Source organism: Asterias amurensis, chromosome 13 (genome assembly GCF_032118995.1).
Source record: "Asterias amurensis chromosome 13, ASM3211899v1".
NCBI classification, from domain to species: Eukaryota; Metazoa; Echinodermata; class Asteroidea; order Forcipulatida; family Asteriidae; genus Asterias; species Asterias amurensis.
Genome location: NC_092660.1, coordinates 20202415 through 20230311, shown reverse-complemented (window position 1 = coordinate 20230311; position 27897 = coordinate 20202415). Strand labels below are relative to the sequence as shown.

Here is a 27897-nt window from a genome sequence, read left to right as displayed (position 1 = left end):
CAAAGTTTGCACCCTGTGATTGTGTTCTTATGAAAGAACAAATAAGGAAGAAGACTTTTGAGATATTGCTGAATTGAGATGGCAAGTGAAGAGGAACTAAATGTTTCAATACGATGATAAGTGAGGAGTGGCTCTTAGAACGGACCGGGCAACGACCAAACCAAACACTAGATTCCATGTAGTACACATGATTTATTCTCTTTGGTTTACAAGGAAGCAAGAAAATAATATATATATAGCTTTTACCAAAGCTGTTGCTATTGTCAATGCTTCCTAAGCATTAAGATGACGAAACAACTTGACGAAATGCAAAACAACACGGGGAATGACCAGGCACAGACAGCTTTGTACATTGTCTTTCAGTTTTCTGTGGCACTGCTTTATAGAAAAAAGGTTTAAAAAAACCAAAACAACAAAGAGGAAAGCAGCCGATCAGCTAAAAAGTTTGAACCAGAGAAAAAAACCCATTCCCAATCCTCATTTTGTATCAGGTAAGTAAACACATTGACATAAAAAATGGAAAATAACAAACAAATATATAAACACAATTGGACAACTACCGACTTGAACTTTCTTGAAGAAAATACAAATAAGGGAAGGGGAACAGGGTTAACTTGGACCAAGAGGCAATAGCCATGTAGCTGTTGAGGCAGTAGTGAAAATGACTGACTTTAATTCTCTTGAAGAATCTTTGATTTCACAGGGGTAGATTTCACAAAGATAGTCCTACCTTAGCACTATGTCTTAGCAGTTTTTTAAAACTTAAGTCTAATCCTACTGTAAGTTCGGACGAATAACTCATCCTAGCTCAAGATAAGACTAGTCTTAACTCTTTGTGAAATCCACCCCTGGGTTTAGACCAAGAAGACATTCAACGTGTAGCTGTAGTGTGTAGTGAAAATGACTGACTTTAACTGACTTGAAGGAAATACAAATAAGGGGCACTGGGTTAAAGGAACAAGAAGACAGACTTTAACTGGGTACCTGGTTAATTCAGACTAAGAAGACATTAAAGGCAGTGGACACTATTGGTAATTACTCAAAATAATTATTAGCATTAAAACTTACTTGGTAATGAGTAATGGGGAGCTGTTGACAGTATAAATCATTGTGAGAAACGGCTCCCTCTGAATTAACATAGTTTTCGAGAAAGAAATAGTTTTCCACGAATTTGATTTCGAGACCTCAGCTTTAGAATTTGAGGTCTCGAAATTAAGCATCTGAAAGCACACAACTTCGTGTGACAAGGGTTTTTTCTTCTTTCATTATTATCTCGCAACTTCGACGACCAATTGAGCTCAAATTTTCACAGGTTTGTTATTTTATGCATATATGTTGAGATACACCAAGTGGAAAGATTGGTCTTTGACAATTACCAATAGTGTCTATTGTCTTTAAACATGCATCTGTAGTAAAACCCTCCAATTAAGTAAGCTTCCGGTTCCTGAATCAGCAGCAAACACTACAACCTATCTTTCTATCCTGCCATATTAAGTCTGATATTAACATTCATACGAAAATAAACCAATATTCAAGACGAGTTACTGTCTCCTATTCTGAAACCTAATTTAAAGGGTCTGGGTACTTTTTGTAACACAAAACACAACGTCCACAGATTTATAAGGATAGCAGAAAGCTTCCCTTAAAATACTATTTGCTGAGGTGCTGTAGTTTTTGAGAAATACCAATACTGATAAATAGGTTTTACATTCAATTCAATTTCAATTTGATAAATATGTTTTACATGCTAAAATAATTTTCGTCTTCTGAGACGAAAATAATTTTTCGTGACATTGTTTTACTCGTTCTCAAAAACTATAGCACATCATTAAGTAATATTTTTTAAGGGAAGCTTTCTACCATCTTTATCTTTAAACTGTGTAAGTTTAACTTAAACCTGTGGACAATGTGTTTTGTGTCATACAAAAAGTACACAGGGGTGGATTTCACAAAAGAGATAAGACTAGTCTTATCTCGGCTTAGGACGAGTTACTCGTCCTAACTTAGGACTACCCATACGCTTTTAATATATCCTAACTTTTTATGAAATCGACCCCAGACCCTTTGTATCTCATCAGGAGTCCAAGAATACAAAGTCTTCAGTCTCTCGTACAGGTGCAATGAGTTGGCCGTTGTGGTCCACATGTCGCACCCTCAGGTAGCGTTCTGGTTTGTCCGTGTCGATGGCATGCTGGCTGTTCCAGTCTTGACACTTACCATCACGCAGAATGAACATGGGGTAGTCCCCTGATGTGCCACTTAAGCTGGGGGACTGGACAATCTAGAAAAACAATCAAAACAAATTTGGTGTGATTCAAGACTGTAAATCTTCTCTTACTAATATTGTTTTGTACGACGCCTCCCATCAGTACTTGTTTGGTGTATGTGAAAACCATATGATTTGAAACTCCAGTGGTGTGACAACTAGGTCAAGAGTAAAAGAACATGGCAAACTGCTTTATCAATCAAGAACCTATTATTACTCTGTTTTGCTAACAGCAGTCTCAGGTCATTTTTGAACCACATTTTTGGCTTCGACTTAGCATCCACTATTATTTTGAAGCTTCAAACAGACAGACAGTCCCTTAGTGGATTGATGGGACTTCTCGATATTAACTTCACTGCCGCAGAGTGAACAAAATTGTGCTTACCAGAATAAGGTTACCAACCAAACTACTGTGTCACATGTACAACTTGAGACTGGTATCCTGCTCATTTCTGCTAAGCAGAAAATTCTTCAGCAATATTTTCTGCTTAAGCAGCTCTATGAAATTGGACCCACTCTTACCTTTGGAATAGTTTCACAGAATCTATGGAAGTCCTCCTCCGTGCGTAAGTAGAAACCGACAGTACAACTTGGATCCATCTTTGAGATGGCCATCTTTCTTGGTGACATACAATGAAACGACTGAAGAGGAACAACAATTTAGAGATGTCAGGTTATGAATCGGTTGGTGCAGATAAATTTGATTAATGTCTGGTAAAGTGACTTGCCTGGTCACGAGTGAATGCTAAATTTTAATTCCTTGGGTCTGAAACAGTGTTGCATGGGTAGGGGGTAGCCTAAACATCTGGTATTTTGAGGCACATGAGTTATGTCAGGACAGCCCTTTAGAACCTACTGGTGGCATCTGGTACTTTGAGGCACATGAGTTAAGTCAGGACAGCCCTTTCGAACCTACTGGTGGCATCTGGTACTTTGAGGCACATGAGTTATGTCAGGACAGCCCTTTCGAACCTACTGGTGGCATCTGGTACTTTGAGGCACATGAGTTATGTCAGGACAGCCCTTTAGAACCTACTGGTGGCATCTGGTACTTTGAGGCACATGAGTTATGTCAGGACAGCCCTTTAGAACCTACTGGTGGCATCTGGTACTTTGAGGCACATGAGTTATGTCAGGACAGCCCTTTAGAACCTACTGGTGGCATCTGGTACTTTGAGGCACATGAGTTACGTCAGGACAGCCCTTTAGAACCTACTGGTGGCATCTGGTACTTTGAGGCACATGAGTTATGTCAGGACAGCCCTTTACAACCTACTGGTGCCATGCACACATGTGCCTTCAACCTAAAATATGCACAGGCCTGTATGCTTCGTTTTGAAAGAGCAATGGCACCAAGGCATTTTCTTCTTGGTAAAGGGCACCCTATGACACGTATGAGGAAATAGTAAATTTCTAAAGGAGCATTTCAAGGGCACCAAGGCAATGACCAGGGGGCATGGAGGCAATGGCCTTTATTGCCTCCAGGTTGCCTCCATGAAGTATCAGGCCTGTGCAGTGCATGCCTAATGTTGCATATTCATACACAACAAACGCTTTCAAACACCTGCAATTGGGAACCTACTATTGTCCCTCTTTTGTTTTGCAGCAGCTCCCATCGTTTTGTACACATTCCCCAACTTCGCCAATCCTGAGACCCTACTGTCCTTAAGGTTACAAGTCCCCGGTTTGAATGTGCTTACCTACCAAAACACATACAGTCATGTTTGTTTGTAAAATGGGATTCATTAATGAGTCAGTCAACTCACTTGATTCAAGTCTTAGATTGCGGTTATTCTTCTGCATCTCAGCCACGAAAAACACCCCCACATTAATAGCTATCACGCGCCCTAACTCGCAATCTAGGCTAAATGACGAAGGCTAAATGACGAAGAAAGATCACAAGAGGGCGCTGTTTGTAGCGGCTATCTAAAAAGCCACGATCAAAGACTTGGAACCAAGTCTAACTCACTGTGTACATGAATAACCAAACTTGGGATGAGAGGAAAATCAAAAAGTCCTCATTGGGAATTGAACCCAAGACCCCTGATACTCCGGGCTCATGCTCTACCAACTGAGCTATGAGGTACAGCGATATACTCCCTTAGGTTTCCCTAAAAAACACATTTTGTTCTTGGTGCTGCATGGATATGGATTGACAACTAAACACAGAACAATGACGTGACTACTCGTACTTACGCTGAGTGAGAATTCCCTGGTTCTCATATCTACAAATGGCTGGCAGTAGTGTGGATCCAGATGAATTAACTTCTCTTCTATAAATAAAATACATGTACATCACACGCTTAATTATTATATCTTTCTGGTACTAGTACAAAGGAATTTAATCATTGTAGCTCGCAAACCTGTTAACAATGGTGCTTGGTTTGTGAGCCAGAAACACCCCACTCTTCAACGATAAGTGTTCAGGGTTCTTTTACTGCACTGCGCTGCATAAATGTCTCATAATTATTACAACAAATCCCACCAGTACAAGGGAGTTATGGCTAATGTCTCATCCAAAAGACAAAGCAATTATGGTAAAATATCTTGCTCAAGGACACAAGTACCATGACTGGGGCTTGAACCCCCACTCTGCTGATACATTAATTCGGTGCGCTTAACCTTCCAGCCACGCCACGCCACGCCACGATACTGACGTCATATTTACAAGAACCAGAATGATTTTCTGATACATGTGGTTAATAAAAAGCTAAGAAAATAGAGTTAGCCGTTGCAAACTGCTTACCAACCAAAAGGACCTATGGTATAAATGCAAAAACTCGTTAATGGCTTGACGTTTCGACCCCAGCAGAGTCTTTCTCTTTAGCCTTCAGAAAAAAATCTGCTAGAAAAAATCTGCTAGAGTCGAAATATCAGGCCATTAACTATTTGTTGTAACGGAAAGTAACTAACAATGGAACTACAAATGGGGTCCATATAAGCTTCAATATACAAGTACCTTGGAATCCAACATAGTACAGTGAATGCCTCGGCCGTCCGCCCATTATCCCAATACAGCAGTCCAAAGTGAACAGTTTCTGAATGGAATTCACATAGATTGGGTTCACTTCATCACCACCGAGCCTAACAGGCACCAGGATCACCACGGCACACCACGGTGACCTCTCAGTCCTCAATGTCACCTCTTCGGGTGGTGTACGTGTAACGTCCACAGACGGTTTCACCACTTTGGGTGAGGTACTTGTATTTTCCACAGACGGTTTGACCTCATCAGTTGGATTGTGACTGACACCTTGGTGGACATTCAACCTAGTGTCATCGCCCCCCTGGGGTGATTGTTCATGGCCGTTCCTATTCCGGAGCAAATGGCGATTTGGTTTTGGGGAGACTACAGGAGGGCTTGTTGGTTTTCTCTTGGTTTGGTTTGTGTTTGAGGCAGTACAACAACTGGGGTAGTCAGGTGGTGGGTCTAGAACTTTGGTATGAGTTCCGTTAACATCACTGTTTCTTGTGGTGTGAGTGTGGGCCGGACGCTTGCCGTTGCGCTGATGTGACTCAACTACTTCCTCAGTCCTTCCGTTGACTATGATACTGGTATTCACCGGGGAGTGAGGCATCGGACTATGGACAACAGCCGAGTGAGTAGACGTGTTCACTGAGGCTTCCACAGTCTGTGGAATAGGGGTACGGAAGGAAGTGGTTGGGGAGGGCGTGCGGTTTGGAATGTTGGGGGATAGGGTAGAGGGTGATATCGGGGAGGATGATGTTGATTCTTGGTCACTGTAAACAGGCTGCAACGAACATGGACGTTTCCTCTTGCACAGGTCTAGAACATCTTGCTTGTATACTGAAAAGAAATAAACCCATCAATCCAGTTAACCATTGACTAGAGCAGGATTTGAACCCGTAACCTTCAGATTAACATGGCAGTGTTCTTTCGCCAACTGAGCTATCCTTCCCAAAGGTCATGGGTTTGAATCCCACCGAGTAATACATGTATGCCTGTAGTTTTGTTCATAGAACTCGGGAAAGTACGGAGTATACAATGCTAACACACATCGGTGTAAGGGTAAAACCAAAATTAATATTCTTTACATTGACATCTATTAGGCCCCAATGTTGGCAGTTTGGGTAAACTGATAATCATGAACCCTTCTACACACTCACTTGTACAGTCTTGAGCGACATAGACAGAGACTTGCTCTAGCAGTGGGTTCAGCTCTGTTGCTTTGTCCATAGCTTCCCTGTAATGAAGAAGAACACAAACCCAAAACACAGTTTTACATTAAAATGGGTTCAACCTTTGCATTCCTTAAAAAAACAGACAGGGTTTGCCCAAAACCTTTTTTAGTGACAAGCTAGCAGGACCAGTTCGCTTGTCATTTCACTAATTCGTCAGTTTTTTCACTAGTTCATGGCCTGACGTTTCGACCCTAGCAGAGTCTTTCTCGATAGCGAAAGAGACAGCCTTTAAAAAGACTCTGCTAGGGTTGAAATGTCAGGGCATTACATGTAACTACTTTATGCATTTATACAAATGGTCCCTTTGGTTGGTAAGTTGTTTGCAACAGCTAATTCTATTTTCTCAGCTTTTTATAGTTTGTATTTCAAGAAATATGGATGCTCTTCAACAATGAACAAGCCAGCCGGACCACTTACATGTAGAAGAGATTTTTGACAGGTCCTCAGGTGTTTTAATGGCCAGCGGACTACTGTTAAGGGAGAACGCTGATACAGGTCATTACTCATATCCTTGACTTACAAGAATGCTGGTCAGGTAGATACAACTACCCCAACTCGACCAACCTATAACAAAATCAAATAACATCTTTCAGGACTCACTTGAAAATATGTGCCACAGACGCTGGGCCGTACCAATCACCAGCTTTCTTGCCAGAGCTCCTGCCAAGCTCAACCAGTCTATGTAATGAGAATGGACTCATGTCATCAGGTTGATCACCAAACCATCTGACAATCTCATGATGGAAACGTTGCTCCTGGGTCGTCTGCTCATTGTAGTAGTTCCACTCTGAGGAGACAAAAGAACAGAATACTTTTACTCTTTAATGCGCTGACAGGCTTTAGCCACCGGTTTAAAGACACTGGACACCATTGGTAATTGTCAAAGACCAGTCTTCTCACTTGCTGTATCTCAACATATGCATAAAATAACAAACATGTGAGAATTTGAGCTCACTCGGTCATCGAAGTTGGGAGATAGTAATGAAAGAGTGTGCTTTCAGATGCTTGATTTCAAGACCTCAAATTTTAAATCTGAGGTCTCGAAATCAAATTCTTGGAAAATGACTTCTTTTTCAAAAACTACTCCACTTCAGAGAGAGCCATTTCTCACAATGTTTTATACTATCAACCTCTCCCCATTGCTCGTTACCAAGTAAGGTTTTGTGCTAATAAATATTTTGAGTAATTACCAATAATGTCCACTGCCTTTAAATCCCTTGAAAAAAAAAAGTTGAACAAAATAGTAAAAAATAAAGATCGCATGGCCACACAGTTTTCGGAATAGGAAAGAGGACTCTGTAAGATGCTGTGGTAACCTGTTTTTATGGGGTTGCCATTTGGCAAAAAAACCAACCCAAGTAAACAATTAATGAGTCCAAATGATAAATTTATCACTAAAACAAATGGTGCATGAAAGGGTTAAAATAGATGTGAAATTATTTGGTTTACCCATACACCTACATGGTGTGTTATTATAACAAACCTGTGAAAGTTTTAAGCTCAAACGGTCAGTGGAGTGACAAGAAAAAACTGGAAAAAATCCTTAAATGTTTTTCTGGTTTTTGGACTTCAGGATCAAAACTATTTGTTTTACTTTTAATCATTTCTCAAAAATATTTATATTTCAAGCATACATATGTTAAAGGGAGTTTCCCACCATGACCGTCTTTATATCATGTGTGCAAATTTGTGAAAATTTTAATCTTAACTCTTACCAATGTTACGCACCACCCTTTAATGAATTTGCCAAGCTTTTTAGTCATGACTTGTCTGGTTTTTTTTTCCCGAGGGCAAACATACCTAAAGCCAGGTACATACTTCCTGGGAATATACCTAAAGCCAGGTACATACTTCCTGGGAATATGATAACATTTCTTGACATCACAGGGCTATTTGTGCAGCGAATGTTCCACAGAAGTAAAACACAAGTCAACAGAGGCAAATTGATTTTTGCAAATGTGTGAAGTCACACAATTTGCATTCGCAGGAGGTATGAACCTGGCTTTACACAGGGTTAGGGCACTGTTGGGGATTCAAGTCAACGTACCTCTACCAAGAAAATGTTGCACCAGAGCCTGTGCAAGCATCATCTGACCACTACGGAGCATACAACCCCACCCACAGTCCGTGGTGTACGAGGATCCAGCTAATTGGGGGAACTCCCTTCTGTAGGTTAGCCAGATTAAGGAGGAGAATTCTCTCTTGAAGAGCTCCATGGCAGGTGACTTGACTGTATCCAGGCCAGGTACTAGACGCTCATCTTCTGAATCTGTACAGGTGGAAAATAGATAAAATGGTCTGGGTTCTAAGAAGATGTTTAATGTTTAAATAATCTTAAAGGAACACGTTGCCTTGGATCGGTCGAGTTGGTCTTTGAAAAGCGTTTTGTAACCGTTTGTTATAAAATGCATATAGGTAGAAAGATGTTGTAAAAGTAGAATACAATGATCTACACAAGTAAGCCTCGAAATTGCGTGGTTTTCTTTTTACCTCGTCCAATAACACGGTCGGCCATTTATGGGAGTCAAAATTTTGACTCCCATAAATGGCCGACAGTGATAGTTCGCGACGTAAAAAGAAAACCGTGAAATTTTGAGTGATACTTGTGTGGATCATTATATTCTACTTTTAAAACATCTTTCTAACCATATGCATTTCATAACAAACGGGTTCAAAAGCTTTTTGTAGTCCAACTCGTCCGATCCAAGGCAACGTGTTCCTTTAAATAATCTTAAAGGAACGAAATACGTTTGGTAATCACTCATAATGGCAATAAACAACTTACTTGGTTAGAAGCCTTCAGCACCTTATGATAATATAAAGTATATTGAGAATCCTTTCACTTTAAAGTGATGTGGTTGTGGACAAAAATGTTGTTATATGGAACCTGAGAAGTGTTTCTGAAAGTAACGTTTCAGATTGAGTTTTCCCAATTATAAATTGTTCTTCATGCATGGACAAATTTGCTCAACTGATAAGTTGAGAATTAATTTAAACTAAATTCTTAGAACTTTTACAATTTGTTGGTGAAAAATGAAAATGACCCCCCCCCCCCCCCATAAAAACTAAACAAACCTTGGGGCAGCACAACGATAATATGCCAAGATGTCAAGAAATTATTGTACTTTTGTCATATTATCATCAACTTTGATACAACAAAAATAAATGTACTTCTTCGCCCGTTAACTTTGGAATGCTCTCCCACATGCAATCAAGATCGCCAACAATACTGGTACATTCAAAACATTGCTCAAAACCCATTTATTCCGCCAGGCTTTTTATTAGATTTTTATATGGCTTTTTGACGACTTTCGTTTAGTTTCTGTTGTTTGATTTTAATTTCCATTTTAAAATATTTTTAAATTATTGTTAGTATCTGTATATTGTTGTATATATGCGCATCTGTACCCATATTTTTTATGAAACTTGCGCATAATAAATGAATAAATTATTAATTATTATTATAGGTATCAAGTACACACTTCACATCCTCTCAAATTTCAATTTGTTTTTAACTCTCTGGAAATTAATTAGTTTTTTATGTACAACAAAATTCAAGTACGGTTCTACTTGTACGTAATTAACCATTTCACCTTGGCATAGCAGTGAAAGAAACATTGCCAACGTACTGCAGGAAGGTATTTTAAGTGACCATATGTTTAACAATATAAGTCTATGTAACTTTTGAGTTCAGTGTTCCAGTGAATTTCACCCATTGTCAATATGGTATACTCTGTACTAACTAATCTAGATTAAACAAAGGTCAGTTCTAGGGCAAACTGAAGTATGTACACAGCAAAAAATCAGCAAAAAATAATAAATAAATACGGATCTATGTTACCTTGCACTTGCAGCACGTCATGTACATGTAGGTACATGCATACACGTAGCCTATTGATTTGTTGAAACACCTGGTTTCAGGATTGACTCATTTAAGCTATGATTTTGGTTTGACTATACACCAATGTATGATTAGTGTTATACACAATGTATACACAGTACAATCCCAAGTGGTTGGATTTGAACCCAAGACCACCAAAACTCTAAAGCAGATGTCTTTTACATGTATTACTGTGTGTCTAAAGACCGGTTCATACTTCCTGCGGATGCGATTGCGATACGAATGCTGACGTCACAAATTGTGCTCAACTCTCTTGCGAATATGGCAGCAAAAGAGGACTTGTGACGTCAAATTCACATCAAATTCGCATTGCATACGCATTCGCAGCAAGTATGAACCGGGCTTAACTCCTGCCCCAAATGAAAACACCATCATCGGGTGCCTAGTAGATCTTGGCATACTCGTTGGAGGCATTCCTGAGTTTCCAGGTATCCAAAGTTCTCCCCTCGATTATTTCAAGCCCTAATGTGCAATCTAAAGCATTATACAATGTAGATGCTTTGATTTGGATGATTCTGGTGAAATTAGTACTAAGAAATATTTTATACAGGGCTCGAATTTCACGCTGGACCGCAGGCCCGAGGCCAGTGATTTTAGCTTCGGTCCAGCAAACTTTATGTCGAACAAGTCCGGCGGTCTTGTGTGTTTTTTTATGCATACTAATATAATTATATGAAATATATTATCTTTCATTAAAAAATGTATTTCAATCTCATTTAAAATAGAAGTCTTTGCTTTACTTGTCGTCAAATCAGTGTTCTGAGCACACCTGCGGAACGTCAATCCGTCCTTTTTTCACGTGCATCAGGCTGCATACAAGTTTTCCATTCAGTTTACTCATGCCCACACCTTGTACATCTAGTCTCAAACCATTTATGTTTATGCACCCGGGGAGTGAGCAAGCGGGGACGAGGGAGTGATGTGTTGGTACCCGGCGCGGCGGCACAACTTAGTACAGCGATGTTTGTTTACCACTGACCATGTGTAAAGTCTGATACATTACAAAGGAGTGTTGAATTTGCATTAAGAAGGTCTGGTTGCAATACAACACATCCCTGTGTTGCATGGATTAAAAGTAAGGTCTTGTTGCCAAACGTCTTGCTAAGTATGGCTACCAACAGTGATGAGCTTCTGACTACTGCTGTCAAATTTTTAGTCAATCTTTTTATGACGATCTTTTTATGAATGCTGCACGTTGCAGTGTTTTGTTGGTGATTTGCCTGTCAAATCAGAATTTTTTTTTGAGGCGGCGAGAATGACGTGAAGTAGGTATATGGAACTTTATTGATTGGGTTTCACAGCAAAAAAAAAAGCCTCCTAAGGGATGAAAAAGGCCTGCTGTTCTATCGTGTTAACTTTTTTTTTCCTAATAAAATTTTGGTCTTGTAAAAAATCTTCCGGTCCAGTAAAAATTCTGAGCAACAAGCCCTGTGGTCTTGTGGATTTTTTCCCCAAATTCGAGCCCTGTTATAATACTTTTGTTTTTCTTGAATTGGCCAAAATTTGAGTATGGTATCGGCACGCAATTTGTGCTAGCTTTTGCATGGTGTCCATCGAGTACATTGTACATGATGTTTAATATTAACACCAGAGTGGTAAACCCTCCAATGGAACCCACCTTCAGGCCTGTGCATAAACGTCTTCCCAAAAATCCAGATCGGCTTAGCGAGACTGAACGCTGTTCTTGTCTTGACAGTCCAACCTGAAACATAAGAACAAGATAAACTGCTTAGGAGTTGGGCACAAAGTCAACAGTTAAAAAAGTTGAGAATAATTCTTGATTTTGTTTCATGTTGCTTTTATTGCATTTCACCGTTAATTTGCCTTAAACCCAAGATGGCGGTCGCATCCTTAATTTTGGCGCGAACCACGGGTATTGTTTTATCGTTTCATTGTTTATTATTTTAAAGTATAGTTTATGTAATTATTATTGTATATTTTGTATGATTCATTCTGTTTTTGGCCAAAGACCGGTACTGACGTCTTCGTGTGTCTTCACCCAACAGATTCACCGTTTTTGCAGATTCCAATTAAACCAAAAGGCAGAGATGGTTCTTGAGATTGATTTAGCCGAGTAGCGCATATTAATGTTGCACATGGTTGTATACTCCCCACCAGGGAGCTGAGATGGTTTAAGGAGTGAATTAAGGCCCAGTGACCAGGGGTAATAATGTGAAGCGCTTTGGGACGCCCTCCCGGTGTAAAAAGCGCTATATAAAAACAGGTTATTATAATTATATTATGTACTTATTCCGACGGTCACATAAAGAAAACCTGGTTGCTAAACACTTCAAACCTCAAGCCAGCTGTTATCCAACTCCGGGGAATATATGTAGAGTAGTGTGCAATGGACTAAAGTCAATGTCACACACAACTCCCTGCATACTGAGGTAAATCGAAAAGCCTCAAAGCGTAACTTGATGTCTTATTTATGAAGTAAGCAAGAGTCTCAGCAAGTGGGACCATCAACGGATTCAAAGTCTCATCATCAACATCAACGATTACATCACGATTACTCAGTTTATATTTTGTCAACGGAAGTACCAACGAAAGCACAAAAATGCGCTTAGTCAGGCTTAGAAGTCTCGGTCGTCTGTCAATAGCAGAGAATGGGGTGCGGTGTCACTAAAGTGCATTGGGGTAGCACCCTCTCTCTGGTTTTCAGAGAGCCCTGGAAACAACAGTGAGTAGGGATTCATGTCATGTCTATGACTAAACGTATCAAAACCTTTTAATACCGATATGAAAGGAAACTGTCCATTCCTGTCTCAGCTTCATTGAAAAACCGAGCTACCTTGAGAGAGGATAACATAGATAAACCAGCCAAACCTTGACCAGGTCAACATTCATTGTTGTACCGTTACTGTACCCTACGAAACTCTCCCGATAAACATCCGTGATAATTAAAGGGAAGGTATACGTTTGATAATCACTCTCAACATTAAAGGCAGTGTACACTATTGATAATTACTCAAAATAATTATTAGCATAAAAACTTACTTGGTAACGAATAATGGGAAGCTCTTGATAGTATAACACATTGTGAGAAACGGCTCCTTCTGAAGTAACTTAGTTTTTGAGATAGAAGTTATTTTCCACAAGTTTTATTTTGAGACCTCAGATTTACAATTTGAGGTCTCGAAATCAAGCATCCTGCAACTTTTGGTTAGAAGGCTACAGGAGCTTTCGATAGTATAAAGCATTTTTGAGAAACATTACACTTTGAAGTAATGTGGGTATGAACAGAATCGGTCTTTATGCCCCCAAATTTGAATCTGGGACAGATTGCGTATTCCTATTTAGGGATTATTTTTTCTGCAAGGGCATTATTATTAGCTGTATATTTTTAGGCAATCTCTCGAAACCTTTTTAAATGAAACCTTCACATGTTAGTTTTATTGTGTAACATCTACATAGGATTTAAACAATCGACAGTTCCAAAAACCAAACACCTGTTTAATTTGCCTTTAAAAACAATCAGAGTTTGAGTTTTCAGAATCATTTCGCATCATATCCTGGCAGGATGGACACTGATGGTTTGGCCTGAACTTTACATAGTTCATTGGTACCAAAAGAGCAATCCTCCAATGATGTCAGAAAGCTGTCACTGGTGAGTTGAAAGTTTTTCTTATACCGGTATTGACATTTCTGGAAATGTGGACTTTGTTATTTTTGGAAATAGAAGAGTGGCAAAGGATATGCCTTTCTGAAACTATTTGACTGAAATAGTCCATGAATAAGGCAATACAATGATCATGATTTATGTGTGTACAGTATTCGGACAGACGTCTACAAATTATTCTTGAAAATAACATTGTAACATAGAGTGAGTGAGAGTGTTGGGGGGGGAGGGGGAGTTGCCCAACACACAAAACTGTTTATGGTCCAGTATTTTTTACATTTTAAGTGGCACTGAAAGAGAGAGGAAACCAGCTGAACAGATGAGAAGTTGCAAGCATGCCAGTACAATAGCCCAAGAATGAAGAAGCTACAATAAAATAATTTGGGGGCTAATCATCCTTATTCGCAGCTAGAGCTAAATTGCGAACAACGTGTTCGAAAAGCAGGCATGCAAGGGCGCCTTCAGCTGCCAGCCACTTCAACCCATTATGACCACGGAGAACAGCCAAGATCGAAAGTGTTTAATTTTTTTCCGAGAGGAAAACCGGATGGTCTGGAAAACCCTCGTGGCACAGCAGAGAACCAACGCACAACTCAACTCACATATGGCCCTAGCCGGAAATCAAATCGGGGTTACCTTAGTGAGAGGCAATCGCTTTACGCACAAGCCAGCCGTGCCACCAATGTATTACAATGTATAACAATAAACCCAATTTCATTACACTGTTGCTTACCCTGGCATTTTGTTTATGGGTCTTTGCTGGAAACCATGGGCAGCATGTCGACAAATCAAATTCAAAAATCATAGAGGAGGGCTGCATGCTTGCAAAACCAGTAGTGTCGCTCACAACTATTCCTGACAAAAATATAATTTACTAAGGAAACACAATCAGACATCAGTCACACAATCCTTCAAATCAATCCTTTCAGCACAAACTTTACATCTTGTGATTTAAAAATTAGTTGTGACGCAGTGACGAATGTCGAAGTCGCAACTACTGTATTTGCTGCGTGCATATTCGAGTAGTAAATTTCACAAGTCACCTAGGCTTAGATCTGACTTACCATCTTTCACATTCTTCCCATAGAATATCTCAGAAAAGAGAAAACTACTCATTACGTAGTTTCTGCAGAGAAAGATTGTCTTCTTCTTTCCACTTCGGGCAACTTGAAGCACACGGTGAAGTTTCTTCTGAGGCATTTTGTCCGCTCACTTCTTGAACTTAAAGGTAATCACGCTGACTCTCTTGAAAGAAATTATGAGATATGATTCCGACACAATTTCTTTTTGTACATGTAGAACATCAAAGGTTTGAAGAGTTTCATCACTGATATGAAGGCTGATTAGCTATTTAGAAACAGCGAAACATCTCTGCTCAGTTTCGCTTTGGATTTCAAGTCCACTTTCAGTCACACGTCATAGTTAATGCAGCCCATCAAGATTGTGTACATACTCACAGTGAAGGCTCCACTCGTTTGATCTGAACATTGTTTCTTGATCAATACCAACTGCAGGCAAGATGAGGAAGGACCAAGTTCTCAAAATAAAGTTGTTGCGGTTTTGCTAATTTGTCAGTTAAGTATTTAGTGACTCATTCAGATGTCATTCCCTTTTATGAAAGTATTTTTGAAAGTGTCAGCGTTATATCTTTGACGACAGAAGTCATATCCTAGGACACTTTCACTCTAACAGTGTATTCCAATGATTCAGGAAATCCTATTGACAACAAAGTTCACAGTTTGTATTTCTGTAATCACCTGTGATCATGGTGACTGTGAATGTTGAAGACTCGAACTCAGTCGCTGGACAAAACCAAAAATCCCCTCAGCTTGTGAGTTTTTAAATGAAAGAATCAAACTCTCTGCTGACACAATATTGAAAGTAAGACAGCTTAAAATTCATTTCCTGCGACATACCAGAGCGAAAACATCTCACTACAAAACAATCCTTTTAGTTTCCAAGCAATTTTGCAGGGCTACATTTGCAATTACCAGAGTTTTGTTTTTTCGTAGGAAGCAGAAACGTCAAGGTTGACACCTATAGACAAGGATAAACACAGCCATCACAGACTTGCGTCGATACACAGCTTACTGTAGAACGTGAGCAGTCCTGTCTGATGACGAAGCAGAGTATGACCAAAAATCATGTGTACATACGGCAGTCAGAGGCCATTTCCTGTTGCCCGTTAGTCAAGTTCTACAGAGATCTTCCTTCGCCATCCAGTGTTTAAGAAACCACTCCCTCAACTAAGGAGCTCAACGTGGCTAAGGTTGAATGAAGATAACGTAAAACTTCCTCAAGGAAAGACGCTGTACTTAAATTCGGTTACGTAGGCAAGTCTTGTTTATTGTGCTCCAAAGGAACAACTTTCCTCAAAAAGCTCTTGGGAACAGATGCCAAGAAAAAAACACCTTATCAAAATAGATTTGAATAAATGCCAACTGCCTAAAACTACTTGATTCTATTTCTACAACTCTGAGCACACTTCTTTCTGCAGACTTTATTATTAATTGTTTGGGCTGATTCCCAAATTACATATTCCCATGTGACTGAAAGAGGGAGTCTTACATGTAACAAAACCATTCAAACATATCACGGTAAAACTTTGGGGAAGTTAAAGACAAAAACCTAATACAAAGTTCTGGCACGTATTTGGTGTAAAGTGTCAGATTTCTAAGCCACATCAGATATTGGCTTGATGACCTAATTATAAAAATATATGTTGGTGACAAAAAATTCTTGGGAGTTCCCTTTACTTTATGTTCAGAAAGTGATAAAGGAAATATTAATAACTTGTAGCTCATGGTGAGTAATCCTCTGCAAGACACAATGGGATTCTTGTTGGCCTCTGCATATGTTATGAATATTCAGTGAGGTCAGGCCAGATAGTATTTTAACTATGTTTCCTTGTTCATGTTGTGTAATAATCGCAGGCTTCACTGAATGCCCTTTATGTAGGCCTACTTAATTAGGATTTGGAGCAGACATGTCTGGACTGTTAAAGGCAGTGGACACTATTGGTAATTACTCAAAATAATTATAAGCATAAAACCTCACTTTGTGTAAAACATTGAGATTAACAGCTCCCTCTTAAGTAGCGTAGTTTTCGAGAAAGAAGGAATTTTCCAAGAATTTGATCTCGAGACCTTAGATTAAGAATTTGAGGTCTCGAAATCAAGCATCTGAAAGCACACAACTTCATGTGACAAGGGTGTTTTTTCTTTCATTATTATCTCGCAACTTCGACGACCGATTGAGCTCAAATTTTCACAGGTTTGTTATTTTATGCATATGTTGAGATACACCAACTGTAAAGACTAGTCTTTGACACACCAATAGTGTCCACAATAGTGGACACTGCAACCTGGGCCTAAGTTCATAGAGCCACTTTAAAGCACAAAATATGATCATAGAGGAAGGACCTTTTTCTATGATATGATCACTTATCAATCAATTTCGCGACCTCAATTTCGTGACTTCGCGACCTCAGAATTAGGTCACAGGAACCTACATGTAGTGTTGGATTCTCATCCATAAATCTCTAAACTCTAGCACAACTCTCTTGACCATTACTCAGTGAAGAAGGCAACCTGCAGCAGACCCCTGGGTCTTAGCAAACTGGCTGTATTCATCGCTCTGCAAATGGGCATACTCCGGGAAATGGCCATCCCTGCTCCGGGGAAGGGGTAAGCCTAAGCAGTAAAACCCTGGGGTAACCAGAAAAGAACCCTGTGGAATATGGGGCATACATGCGCTGGGATAACCGTGGGGTAAAAAGAGTCCTAGGGCTTCACAGGGCTTTCCCCAGAGTATTCCAAGGGGATAAGAGATACAGTGTGAAAACGGCTTTTGAGAGTGTATGGGCAATTTCTTTTTGCTAGGGTCACTTCCAAATTTGGAAAATCTTGGTATTTACGGTGAACTTTTTACAAGAAAAACACCAGGTCAACAGAGGCCATGGCTTCAGTCATGTAATTCCAGGCCCTCGTACATAATCCTCTGTACTGTGTTCAGCAAGACACAGAGCATCAACCGTGGTCTTACCATTTAAGCTGTCTTGTTCTTGTATTCTAAGACAGGGATATCCGACATTTGAGGGCAACAAACTTAATGTAACCACTTTAGAGTCATCAAGTACTGTACATGATACATGTAAGCTAAAGGAACATTACAGAATTGGTAAGAAATACACTTGTCTAAGGTCACCGATTTACATAAATCTTACACGGTCCAATGATGATGATAGTAAAAAAAATCCCTTCAAGTATTTTTGTCTGAAATGTTGTATTTGTTGAGAATTAAATATCACAACTAATTTCCAGTTTGGAGTTTATCGCTCAGTAGGCGTTTTATTCATTTTTTTGTATCAATGTCAAGCAAAATGGGCAATGGATTCTTCACTTTTTTCTTGTGATCCAGATGGTCGATCAATCTCAAACTTCTATATAGATTTGTCAGTTTATGGTGGATTACATAAAGTGCTTACATTGCCAGCAACTGTTTTGCTAACAAAAACCAATTCTGTAATGTTCCTTTAACCTCCACCACCAAGGAGTGCAATGGAAATGACACACTGCCAAGCTTCCTGATCCAGTTAAGGCATCAATGAGGGATACAGATGTGAAATGATGCTCAATGACGCAGTTTGCTAATCAAAGAAATCTTCCAGAGAGTATCTTCTTAATTGTGTCTTGGAATGGATCAGCAAGAATCTAAAGATAGCTAGTTTTTTGAAGTCCATTGTCCGCTTTAAATAATGGCTTAAAGGGAAAATTGATCTGAATGGTTTTCACAAAGAGTTAAAACTAGTCTTATCTCGAGTTAGGATGAGTTACTCGTCCTAACTTAGGACTCGCCTTAAGTTTTAATATCTCCTAGGACTAGTTAGGATTATAACACACCTCTTGCTCGTTCTGTATTCTGGTTGGCTGAAACACGGTCACGTGGGATTAACTAATATAGGCTTGTGATTGCGTGTTTTGCGGGAATAGTACCAGAGCGGGCAATAGTCTTTGAATATAGTGCCCTCAGTAACATCGCCCTCTCTTTACTTGAACCGTGAACAACTACAAAACTCATTTTTCTGTTCTTATTGACATTTAAGACCGAGCTGTGTTATAAAACACATATTGACTGGCATAATTCGGTAACTAGTGTTCGTCTATTCCCCTCGGGCCTGTGAGTGACCAGAATAGGGGCCTATTTCCCTCGGCCTTCGGCCTCGGGAAATAGGTCGCTCTTCTGGTCACTCAAAGTCCCTCGTGGGAATAGGCGTATACTAGTTACCTCGTTGCCAGTCAATATGTGTATACTAGTCCTAGTTGCATGTAGGACTAGTCCTTACTCTTGGTAAAAGTGACCCAAGGACTGTGTTAGCTCTTTTCATAGGAATCATCTGCTTTAGTGTGCCATATTTGCTTGTTTTATATCAGAAATAAAAGCTCCAAAGCCCTAGTATAAGGAGGCTGAATTGAGTTTTATTTTTACATCATTATAAGAACACACAAAAATATGAATAGTCAAAAAGAAAAAATACGTGGATATGATATTTGGACAACAATGACAGCAACTCAGACAATGACATGGTTCATCAAATGGTACAAACATTATTATGCCTTAACCATTGAGCAAAGTGTTCTATTAATATTGTTCAATCATTAGAGACAAGACTATTGAAGTGAATGTATTGTAAATAGTTTGCGTAGGTTTCTCTATGCACTGTTCTACATGACACTCACTCACTCACTTAGTCGACCCAAGTTGTCGCGTTGCCGCATGTTCGAGTCGGGCTCTATGTCTGACACGCCACACAACTATATCCTGACACACTAAGTTTTAAAATCTGGAATATTTTGAGGAAGCATCGACTTGAAAGTGGAACATGGTAGACCTAGCTGTATGGAAAAAGTTGAAAGTTCATGTTCATTTTATTAGCCGGTATTATTTGTTAGCCCCAACCAAGAGCAAGTTCGAGTGAGGCACTATAGTCGACTATAGTCGACCATTGGTTGATTTTGCCTGGTACCCAGGATGTATTGAATGCATAGGTAACCATGGAACATTGACCAGTGGTTGACAAATGGTCGCCACCCGAACTTGCTCAATGGGAACACAAGGCAATTCGTGTAAACAATACTTTGTGCGTAGTTCTTGGAAGAATACTGCTATTCCAAAAAGTCATGATGTTAATTGACATAAAAAAAGGCCCTTTCAGACAGTGTTAAGACCCCTCCCCCATTCCCCATTAAAAAAAACCCACCCACAACAACAAAAACATCAAACAGAGAGGAAAACCATCAACAAAAACTACCTCAATCCATTTAAAGCCAATGTACTTTTAATGAAAATTGTTTTGTGAACCAGTCATCTGTGCCTGTGAATATAATGAACACACTAGGTCTATAAATAACATATTCAGGGTTTTCTGGAAATGTCTGAACTGGGAATTGAAACAGCAATGCGAATAGCTTGCCATTCAGTTACAATTCAAACCAATATACGAATCATCCTTAAATGGTATCCTGTGTAGTCTACCTTGTGCTAGACTTGATGACAAGTCGTAAGTCAGTGTCTGATGCCAGCGCTGTCTATTACCATATTAACAATCAAGAACAATTTATAAAGCGCAAAACAATAGCAGATCCACTCTGCCTCAAGGCCCTGGAAAGTGGAAAAGTAATGTGTCTGGACCAGACAAAAATTTACAAAGCAAAGCGCCATCCACTCCAAAACACACAACCTGCCGTTCATGCAACAATCACAGTGCGATTATAATTTCATGCAATCCCCAATAGTCGTAGGTGTAATGTCTTGAGTTGGTCCTGCTCTAACACACATATTTTTTTATTGGGATCGAGGATGTGTGTACCGCCCCCAAAACTACTGTACGGTACACGTTACGGCACAACTACACGTACCGACTTGATTTCAAGACTAATTTACAAGCCCTACACCAATGCCATCAGTTGAGGCTAACAGATAAAGGATTATGTGATGTGTCATGGGGTTAAATGGATTATAACATGTCTTCAAGAAACACATGCTCAGACAATGACTATCTACAAATGTATGTAGCTTGTGGGTGTTACCTTATCTTCTATGGATTATCCTAACTAGACTTTAACCTACATGTACATGTACAAAATGAGGTCATGAAAATTGACAGTACATGTAGTACGTGTTCACCACTTCCTACGTGTATCTTTTTGAAATATTATGCAAATCTGTGTGAAACTGTGTTTGTAAACAAACATTTCATAATTTTGAAACTTAACAATTGAAGACATCATGTGATCTCCCTGTTCATACTGATGTAATGAAAGTATGACTATGATCCAACAAAATTCATGTTGACATTTCTTTTTATCTCTAATAATGTACTTTCTTTATTTCCCAATTTTGTTTAAAGAAACTTAATTAAAGAAACATATAATGCAAGATTATGAGCTCGTTTGTTTTCTATTAAGTGCATCAATGAACTAAAACTGCTGTCAAAGTTGAGGAAACCCCATGGATTGCAAGACGCAACAATCAACCATTGCTTATTTTATAAGCCACGATCAAATATGACTGCCTTTTACCGTGTGTCATGTACTAGCAGTTGAACACGCACAAAATCGCAATAAAAAAAACAGAACCTGGGGACCAGTTTAAAAATTTCGTTTTTTTTAACCCCCCCCCCCCCCCCACCAAAAATTGGTTGAATGGTGTAGGTTTTGTTGTTTGAGTCTGTGAGTTAATTTACAGCTCTAAAACCAATGATTTTCATTGCTGCCTAGAATCTTTGAACCAAGATCTTACAAAACAGCGCCCTCAGTTGTCAAGGAAAAACTACATTGCATTGTACATGTACCATGGTAATGGTACATCTTTGCAACTGTGGTTGTTATACCTCTGTACAAATTGTGAAGTTTGATTGGTCGAGAACGAATCACGTGCCGTGCAACAAATACGCATGTTACATGGCTGGCGACAGGCCGGGTAACATGAAAAGTGATGTACACCGCTGTACATCACCTTGATCGTTCCCAGCATTGGTCGATTTCGCGCTGTGTACGAAGTACCTGCGGGTTCGAGAAAATTGTTTCTCGTTCGTCTGCTTATTAAACAATGAATAGTCCGTCGTAATAATGTTTGAAGATGACAACAGAACTTCGAGAAGAGGAATAATAATCATTCAAAGGTATAACAAAACAATTGTTGCACGTTGTGACTGGGGTCCATGGGTTTTGTACACCCTCGAGGAAAAATGGCACCCTCGGCTTCGCCTCGGGTTCCATTTTCCCCCTCGAGTGTACAAAACACCATGGACCCCGTCCCAGCGTGCAACAATTGTATACTGGAACAGGCACACAGTCCTTTAAGTACATTTAGTCACCAATACATAGACAGGGGTGAGATTCAATACTAACAAAAATGCCTGAACCTTGGATACAAAGGATGGCATTTGAAATTATGGCATTTCCACCTTTTGATAACCCCCTGATTTTCTTCACCAGGCTGATATAATAAAAAGTCTGAATTCAGATAAAAGTCTGAAAATCTCATTCATTTTGCATACACCATGCTAAGAGATATTTTGAGAATTGAGAGCACGCCTGGAATTCCATGCAGGCCACCAAGGCCATGACCTCCTTTGCCCCTGATCTTGGCCTTGGTGCCCCTTTAAAAGTTTCCCATATACATTAAGATTTTCCAAACAGAATTGCCCTTTGCAAAATAAAAATGGCCTTGCCCTTTCAAAGTCCTCTGAATTAGTGCACGAAGCCAATGAACAAACATGATAAAGATCAGTCTGCAATCAACTTGTTGAACATGTTTCCCGGCAGTTTTCTGAAATAATCCTCAGAAATTTACAATCTTCAATCTTCCGTTGAAATTCGTGATGGTTGTAGCAATTTAATTACAACCAGATCCATAATTAGTTTGTGTGAAAAATAAAGCATTAAAATTGTAATGAGAAAATATTATTATCTGTTGCAAACTGCTTACCAAAAGGAACTGTGGTATTAAATTTGCTTTATTATTCAGTGTACTGTATGTTTCTCTGGATATTAGTTTAAATGAACTTGTAAACATGCAGTCAACTTTATGAACATGTTGATTCCCTGCGGTGTTTTGAAATAAACCGCAGAAAATTACAATCTTCAATCGCCAATCTTCTATTGAAACTAGTGATGGTTGTAGCAATTTAATTACAATCAGATCTATAAATAGTTTGCTTGAAAAATAAATTAAAATTGTAATGAGAAAATATTATTATCTGTTGCAAACTGCTTACCAAAAGGAACTGTGGTATTAAATTTGCTTTATTATTCAGTGTGCTGTATGTTTCTCTGGATATTAGTTTAAATGAACTTGTAAACATGCAGTCAACTTTATGAACATGTTGATTCCCTGCGGTGTTTTGAAATAAACCGCAGAAAATTACAATCTTCAATCGCCAATCTTCTATTGAAACTAGTGATGGTTGTAGCAATTTAATTACAATCAGATCTATAAATAGTTTGCTTGAAAAATAAATTAAAATTGTAATGAGAAAATATTATTATCTGTTGCAAAGTGCTTACCAAATGCAACTGTGGTGTAAAATGCAAAATGGTTAATTGGCTAATTTGCCATTATGTCAGGCTATTAATCATGTTTGCATTATTATGTATTTAGGGTTAGTGTAACGTATGTTTCTCTGGATGGTTGGTTTCCAAAGATAGATGAGAGTGAAAATTAAATATACTAAACTTGACTTTGACTGTACACAAATTTATGAAACATCCCCAAGAGTAAGATCTTCTTTTTAAACCCAAATAAACTTGAACAAGCAACAAAACATTGCACATTGTATATATATCTGTATCTGTTTAGTCCAAACTCCACTATCGAGATATAATGGGACAGGCTACGCATGGTGGCTACAGTAGTTGTAGACTAATAGTGGCCCCCCCCCCCAACCAGGGGTAGCATTCTCCCTTAACAGTGGCCCTCTAGCCAAATGCTTAAAACACCCGAAGACCAGTCAAACTTTTCTCCAAGTGGTCCGGCTGGTTAGTTCAGTGTTGAAAAGCAGCCCTATTTTGAAATAAGGCCAGTGAAAAATGTGATGGACTTGTATTTACAATTACGAGTCAATTGGTCCTGCTGGCCAGTCACTGCAAAAATTAACCCCACTATAACACAACTATGTGTGTAAAACATAGTTGTGTTATAACCCTTGGACCCCAGAGCGCTTCGTACCAGGTTTTGTTTAGTTACACTAGAAAGGTCAGAAACCTTTAAATACTTTGTGATGTACTTGCAAGTTTGATCAAGCATTCATGTATTTTGTCCACATAAACAGTTTGAAGCAGGGGCTGCTAATGCATTTCTGTAAAATGAAGCTGGAGTTTGCAATAAATTTAATAAGACATTTTTCCTAGTATGTGTCCGGTAGTGCATAGTTTTCTCTAAAAAGTTTAACAAACTCACTAAATATACTTGATTACGCTTGGCCTCCACTTTGCTCACTATAGATTCTCAACACCACACAAGAACCCCAAGCTTGTTTTGCTTTTATAAGCAATCATAAGGATTTGACAGTGCTGTCCACAATGGATTTGCATGGTTGTTCACTCATCTGCTTACAAGAACCTCCTGCAAGTTAGCATGTCTTTTGCTTTTTTTGCAACACAGCCATGCTACAGAACAAGATACTATGCTACAATGTGAGTAAAGTGTATTGCTTTATGAAATTTGGCTCAAAAAACCCACTTGCTTTTATAAGCAGTATCCCTTCACTCGTCATATCACAACATTCTGCTACGTCATTTTCTGCTAACAACTGAGAAAATCAGTCTTCTATCGATGACTAGAGCAAGCTAGTCGAAGCGTTGAGACCAACCCAAGAACTGACTCTGCGGTAGTACAGTTAATTACGACCCTATAAGCTAAAGTAGTAGTCCAAGGCTATTTCTATACCATCTGCCCAGGTAATACTAATTAATAAGCAGGACAGTTCTTTTCAGAACTGAGAAGTCTCCAAAACACCCTATTTCTAAACCATCCGCCCAGGTAATAGTTAATAAGCAGGACAGTTCTTTTCAGAACTGAGAAGTCTCCCGAACCCCCGAACAATTTATTCCGCGGTAGTAGAACTAAGCTAGACAGTTCTCTAAAAAAACAAACCTTACCTGGCATTTAGATACACACAAACCAAATATATAACTGAGAAAATGTTGCATTCATTTTGCATGATCAAAATAAAATCTCACTTGCCAAAATACGAAGGTCATGAGGGTCATGAGTAGTCTAGTCATGAGGTCATGAGGTCATTGATCGTATTGAGTGAATACAAAAAGCACCACTTGTGCTCAAAATTTGCTTATTGCCAACTAAGCCTGGGCTACCCGTGCAACAAGAGTCGAAGTCGCGACTATTGATTGCTTAGTTGAGTTGCGCGACTATCGTTTTTCAACTACTCGATTAATCGTGCCGCCACGACTACTCCAAAAAAAGTTGCCACTTCCTGCTTGGTGAACCAATTGTGTCGCTGATGAAAACATAATTTACTTACGAAATCACACATCAGTGACACTTTAACATCCTTCAATTCAATCTTTTCAGCGTGAATTTTACTCTATTGTGCTTGCAGCAAGCAATTGCCGCAATGTATCTTTGGCATGAAAAACGACTACATGTATTGTCAAAGTCGCTACTATTTGAGAGCGGGGCATGACTAGTCGAGTACCGGTACTAGTAAATTTCACTAGTCGCCAAGGCCTGTACTAGTGCCAATGTTGGGCACAAACTTTGAATTTGCGCACCTTTCAAAGTTTGCGCCCAACACCAACAAATTTGCTTTAGTGCTAGACCCAGTGACTGGGACGCTAGATTACTTTTTTCGAAATTTTGACATTATCGGTCAATGACAAAATTTAGAGGAAAAGTTTCCGTATGGCGCCACCACTTTTTCATTCGATATGAAATAATTTAGTATCTAATTTACCTCAATGAGATATCCTTTTTTGTAAAAATGAGTGAAAAAGTGGTGGCGCCATACGGAAATTTATCCAATTTAGAAAAAAGGAATCTAGCGCCCCAGTCACTGGGTCTAACCGTCTACCGATAATCTAGCGCCCAGTCACTGGGTCTACTTTAGTGCCAACACTGTTTCATTGCTCCACATGACACACCCACTTATACTTACCATATTTCATATTGTTCCACATGGATAAAAACTTGGTTTTCACTTTCTCCGTGGAGAGGTCATCAGAATCCTCCCCATCATCTCTCTGTGCGCCTTGGTCAGACAGCGCTCCCTCGTCAGACGCTGATCTGTGATAGGAGTGTCCCTTTTTCTCTCGGAGCTTCATCACCGAAGCCCGGTCTGTCGAGTTGCTGCGAAAATGCAAGCCCCCCTCGGAAAACCCTGGATTGGATTTGCTATGACTGTGAGTTCTATGTTTCCGCATTGATTTCTCACCACCCTCTGGCGGCACCAAGCTCGAGGAAGTTTTAATCACAGGTTTCATTTCTCTGCTTACTCGAACCATTCCTGAAGGTGTGCTTGCACCAATCTTTGAACTCGTACTCGTACTATGATGGTTTGTCTTTTTGTTTGATGGTTCAGATTTTGTCAGGTTCATCACATTTAAACTTCGGAAATTAATTTTACCAAAGGGATTACTGAGTGAGTGTCGAGAGTTCTGCTTGGGATTAAATGTTGTTGATGAAGACTGGGCAGTTTCTTCATCCATTTTCTTATTATAAATATCTTCACTTACTGGTCTTTTTGTTTTGGAAGTGGAATTTCGTGATGATTGGTTTTTCTCTCTCCGAGGGAGCTTTACTTGGCTGTGATTTTCCATGGTGGAATCTTGCACTTGCGTCAGCTTGGCATCCAGCATGTCGGGGGACAGTCCACTGCCGTGTCCAGTACGATGTGTCCCACCCTCTTTATGGTCCACAGAGCCTGTTGTTCCCCCGGCATCAGTGGGTGAACTACCCGTCCCATTCGCCGTGCTACCCGCCTGTGGTGTCTGTCGTCTGCCGATCACGCTATCGTTAAAATCCATTATCTCCGAAAATGTCTGTTTTGTGCTTTTCCAAACCTCTGACATAGGCTTGTTTAGAAACTCCATCGTTCTACTGGCTACATTGTAGCTAAAATCTCGAAAAAGCCCAACATTCCAGACGCAGGAATGAAGGAATTCACAGCGAAACTTTTTATTATTATGCGCAACTGAAAATACCTGTCACTTGGTAGCGGCCATTTTGCAAGATTGAACATCCGGAATGGTTGGTCATGTGACATAAAAAAAAAATAACCATCCATAATCCACACAGCGGTGTCTCATGATCTCACATCACGTAACAAGACGGATGCAAACGCACAATTAATCACTCATTTAATAATTACCCAGACAAATATTGTACTATTATTTGTAATATTTGTTCAGAACAAACCCTTCAAAAACAAAAAACTGAACGTTCATGATGAATTTGCAAAGAACGGGACCTCACTAGAAGTTTTTTTTTCTCCCGAACGGCAAATAAAAATCACAAAAATACCATGCAATGATGGATATGCCGCTGGAAGGGGTGTGGCTGGCCGCTAATTTGGGTGTGGTCCTGTGGGCGTGGTGCGGGAATCATTGGGTTGTTTCAATTATGATGAACATGCAGAACCAAGAATATTAGGCTTGGAACATCAGAAGGGGAGGGGTGTACAAGGTGTGCCCAACTTGGGTGTGGTCTTATGGGCGTGGTGGGAATATTTTAACTGTTCGAATTATGATGAGCAGTAGGAGGAATCAAGAATGTTATAAATTAACAATGTCAATGTCAAGGTATAGACCAATCCCGTCGCGCAAGTGCTGGGCGCCGCCATGGGTGCCGCGCGCCACTGCTGTCCTTGTGCCTAGTTTTGTGCAC

At 39.6% G+C, this 27897-nt stretch overlaps 1 protein-coding gene across 1 annotated transcript; it reads right to left on the bottom strand.

Moving 5' to 3' along the window:
- Positions 1-250: 250 nt before the first annotated feature.
- On the bottom strand, positions 251-27309 carry LOC139946241 (uncharacterized). Its single transcript, XM_071943862.1, has 9 exons — positions 26171-27309; positions 11989-12072; positions 8517-8738; positions 7070-7256; positions 6395-6471; positions 5226-6074; positions 4463-4539; positions 2789-2908; positions 251-2281 (listed from the first exon to the last, which is right to left on the bottom strand). The coding sequence occupies exons 1-9, from the start codon at positions 27102-27104 to the stop codon at positions 2075-2077; spliced, it is 2757 nt and encodes a 918-aa protein (XP_071799963.1). The 5' UTR covers positions 27105-27309; the 3' UTR covers positions 251-2074.
- Positions 27310-27897: the final 588 nt, after the last annotated feature.

Coding starts and splice junctions, on each gene's coding strand:
- LOC139946241 (XM_071943862.1), bottom strand. CDS start 27,104: ATGGAGTTTCTAAACAAGCCTATGTCAGAGGTTTGGAAAAGCACAAAA. Junction 8,739..11,988: donor GTTTATGCACAGGCCTGAAG/GTGGGTTCCATT, acceptor CCACCTGTACAG/ATTCAGAAGATGAGCGTCTA. Junction 6,472..7,069: donor TCTGTGGCACATATTTTCAA/GTGAGTCCTGAA, acceptor TCTTCATTACAG/GGAAGCTATGGACAAAGCAA.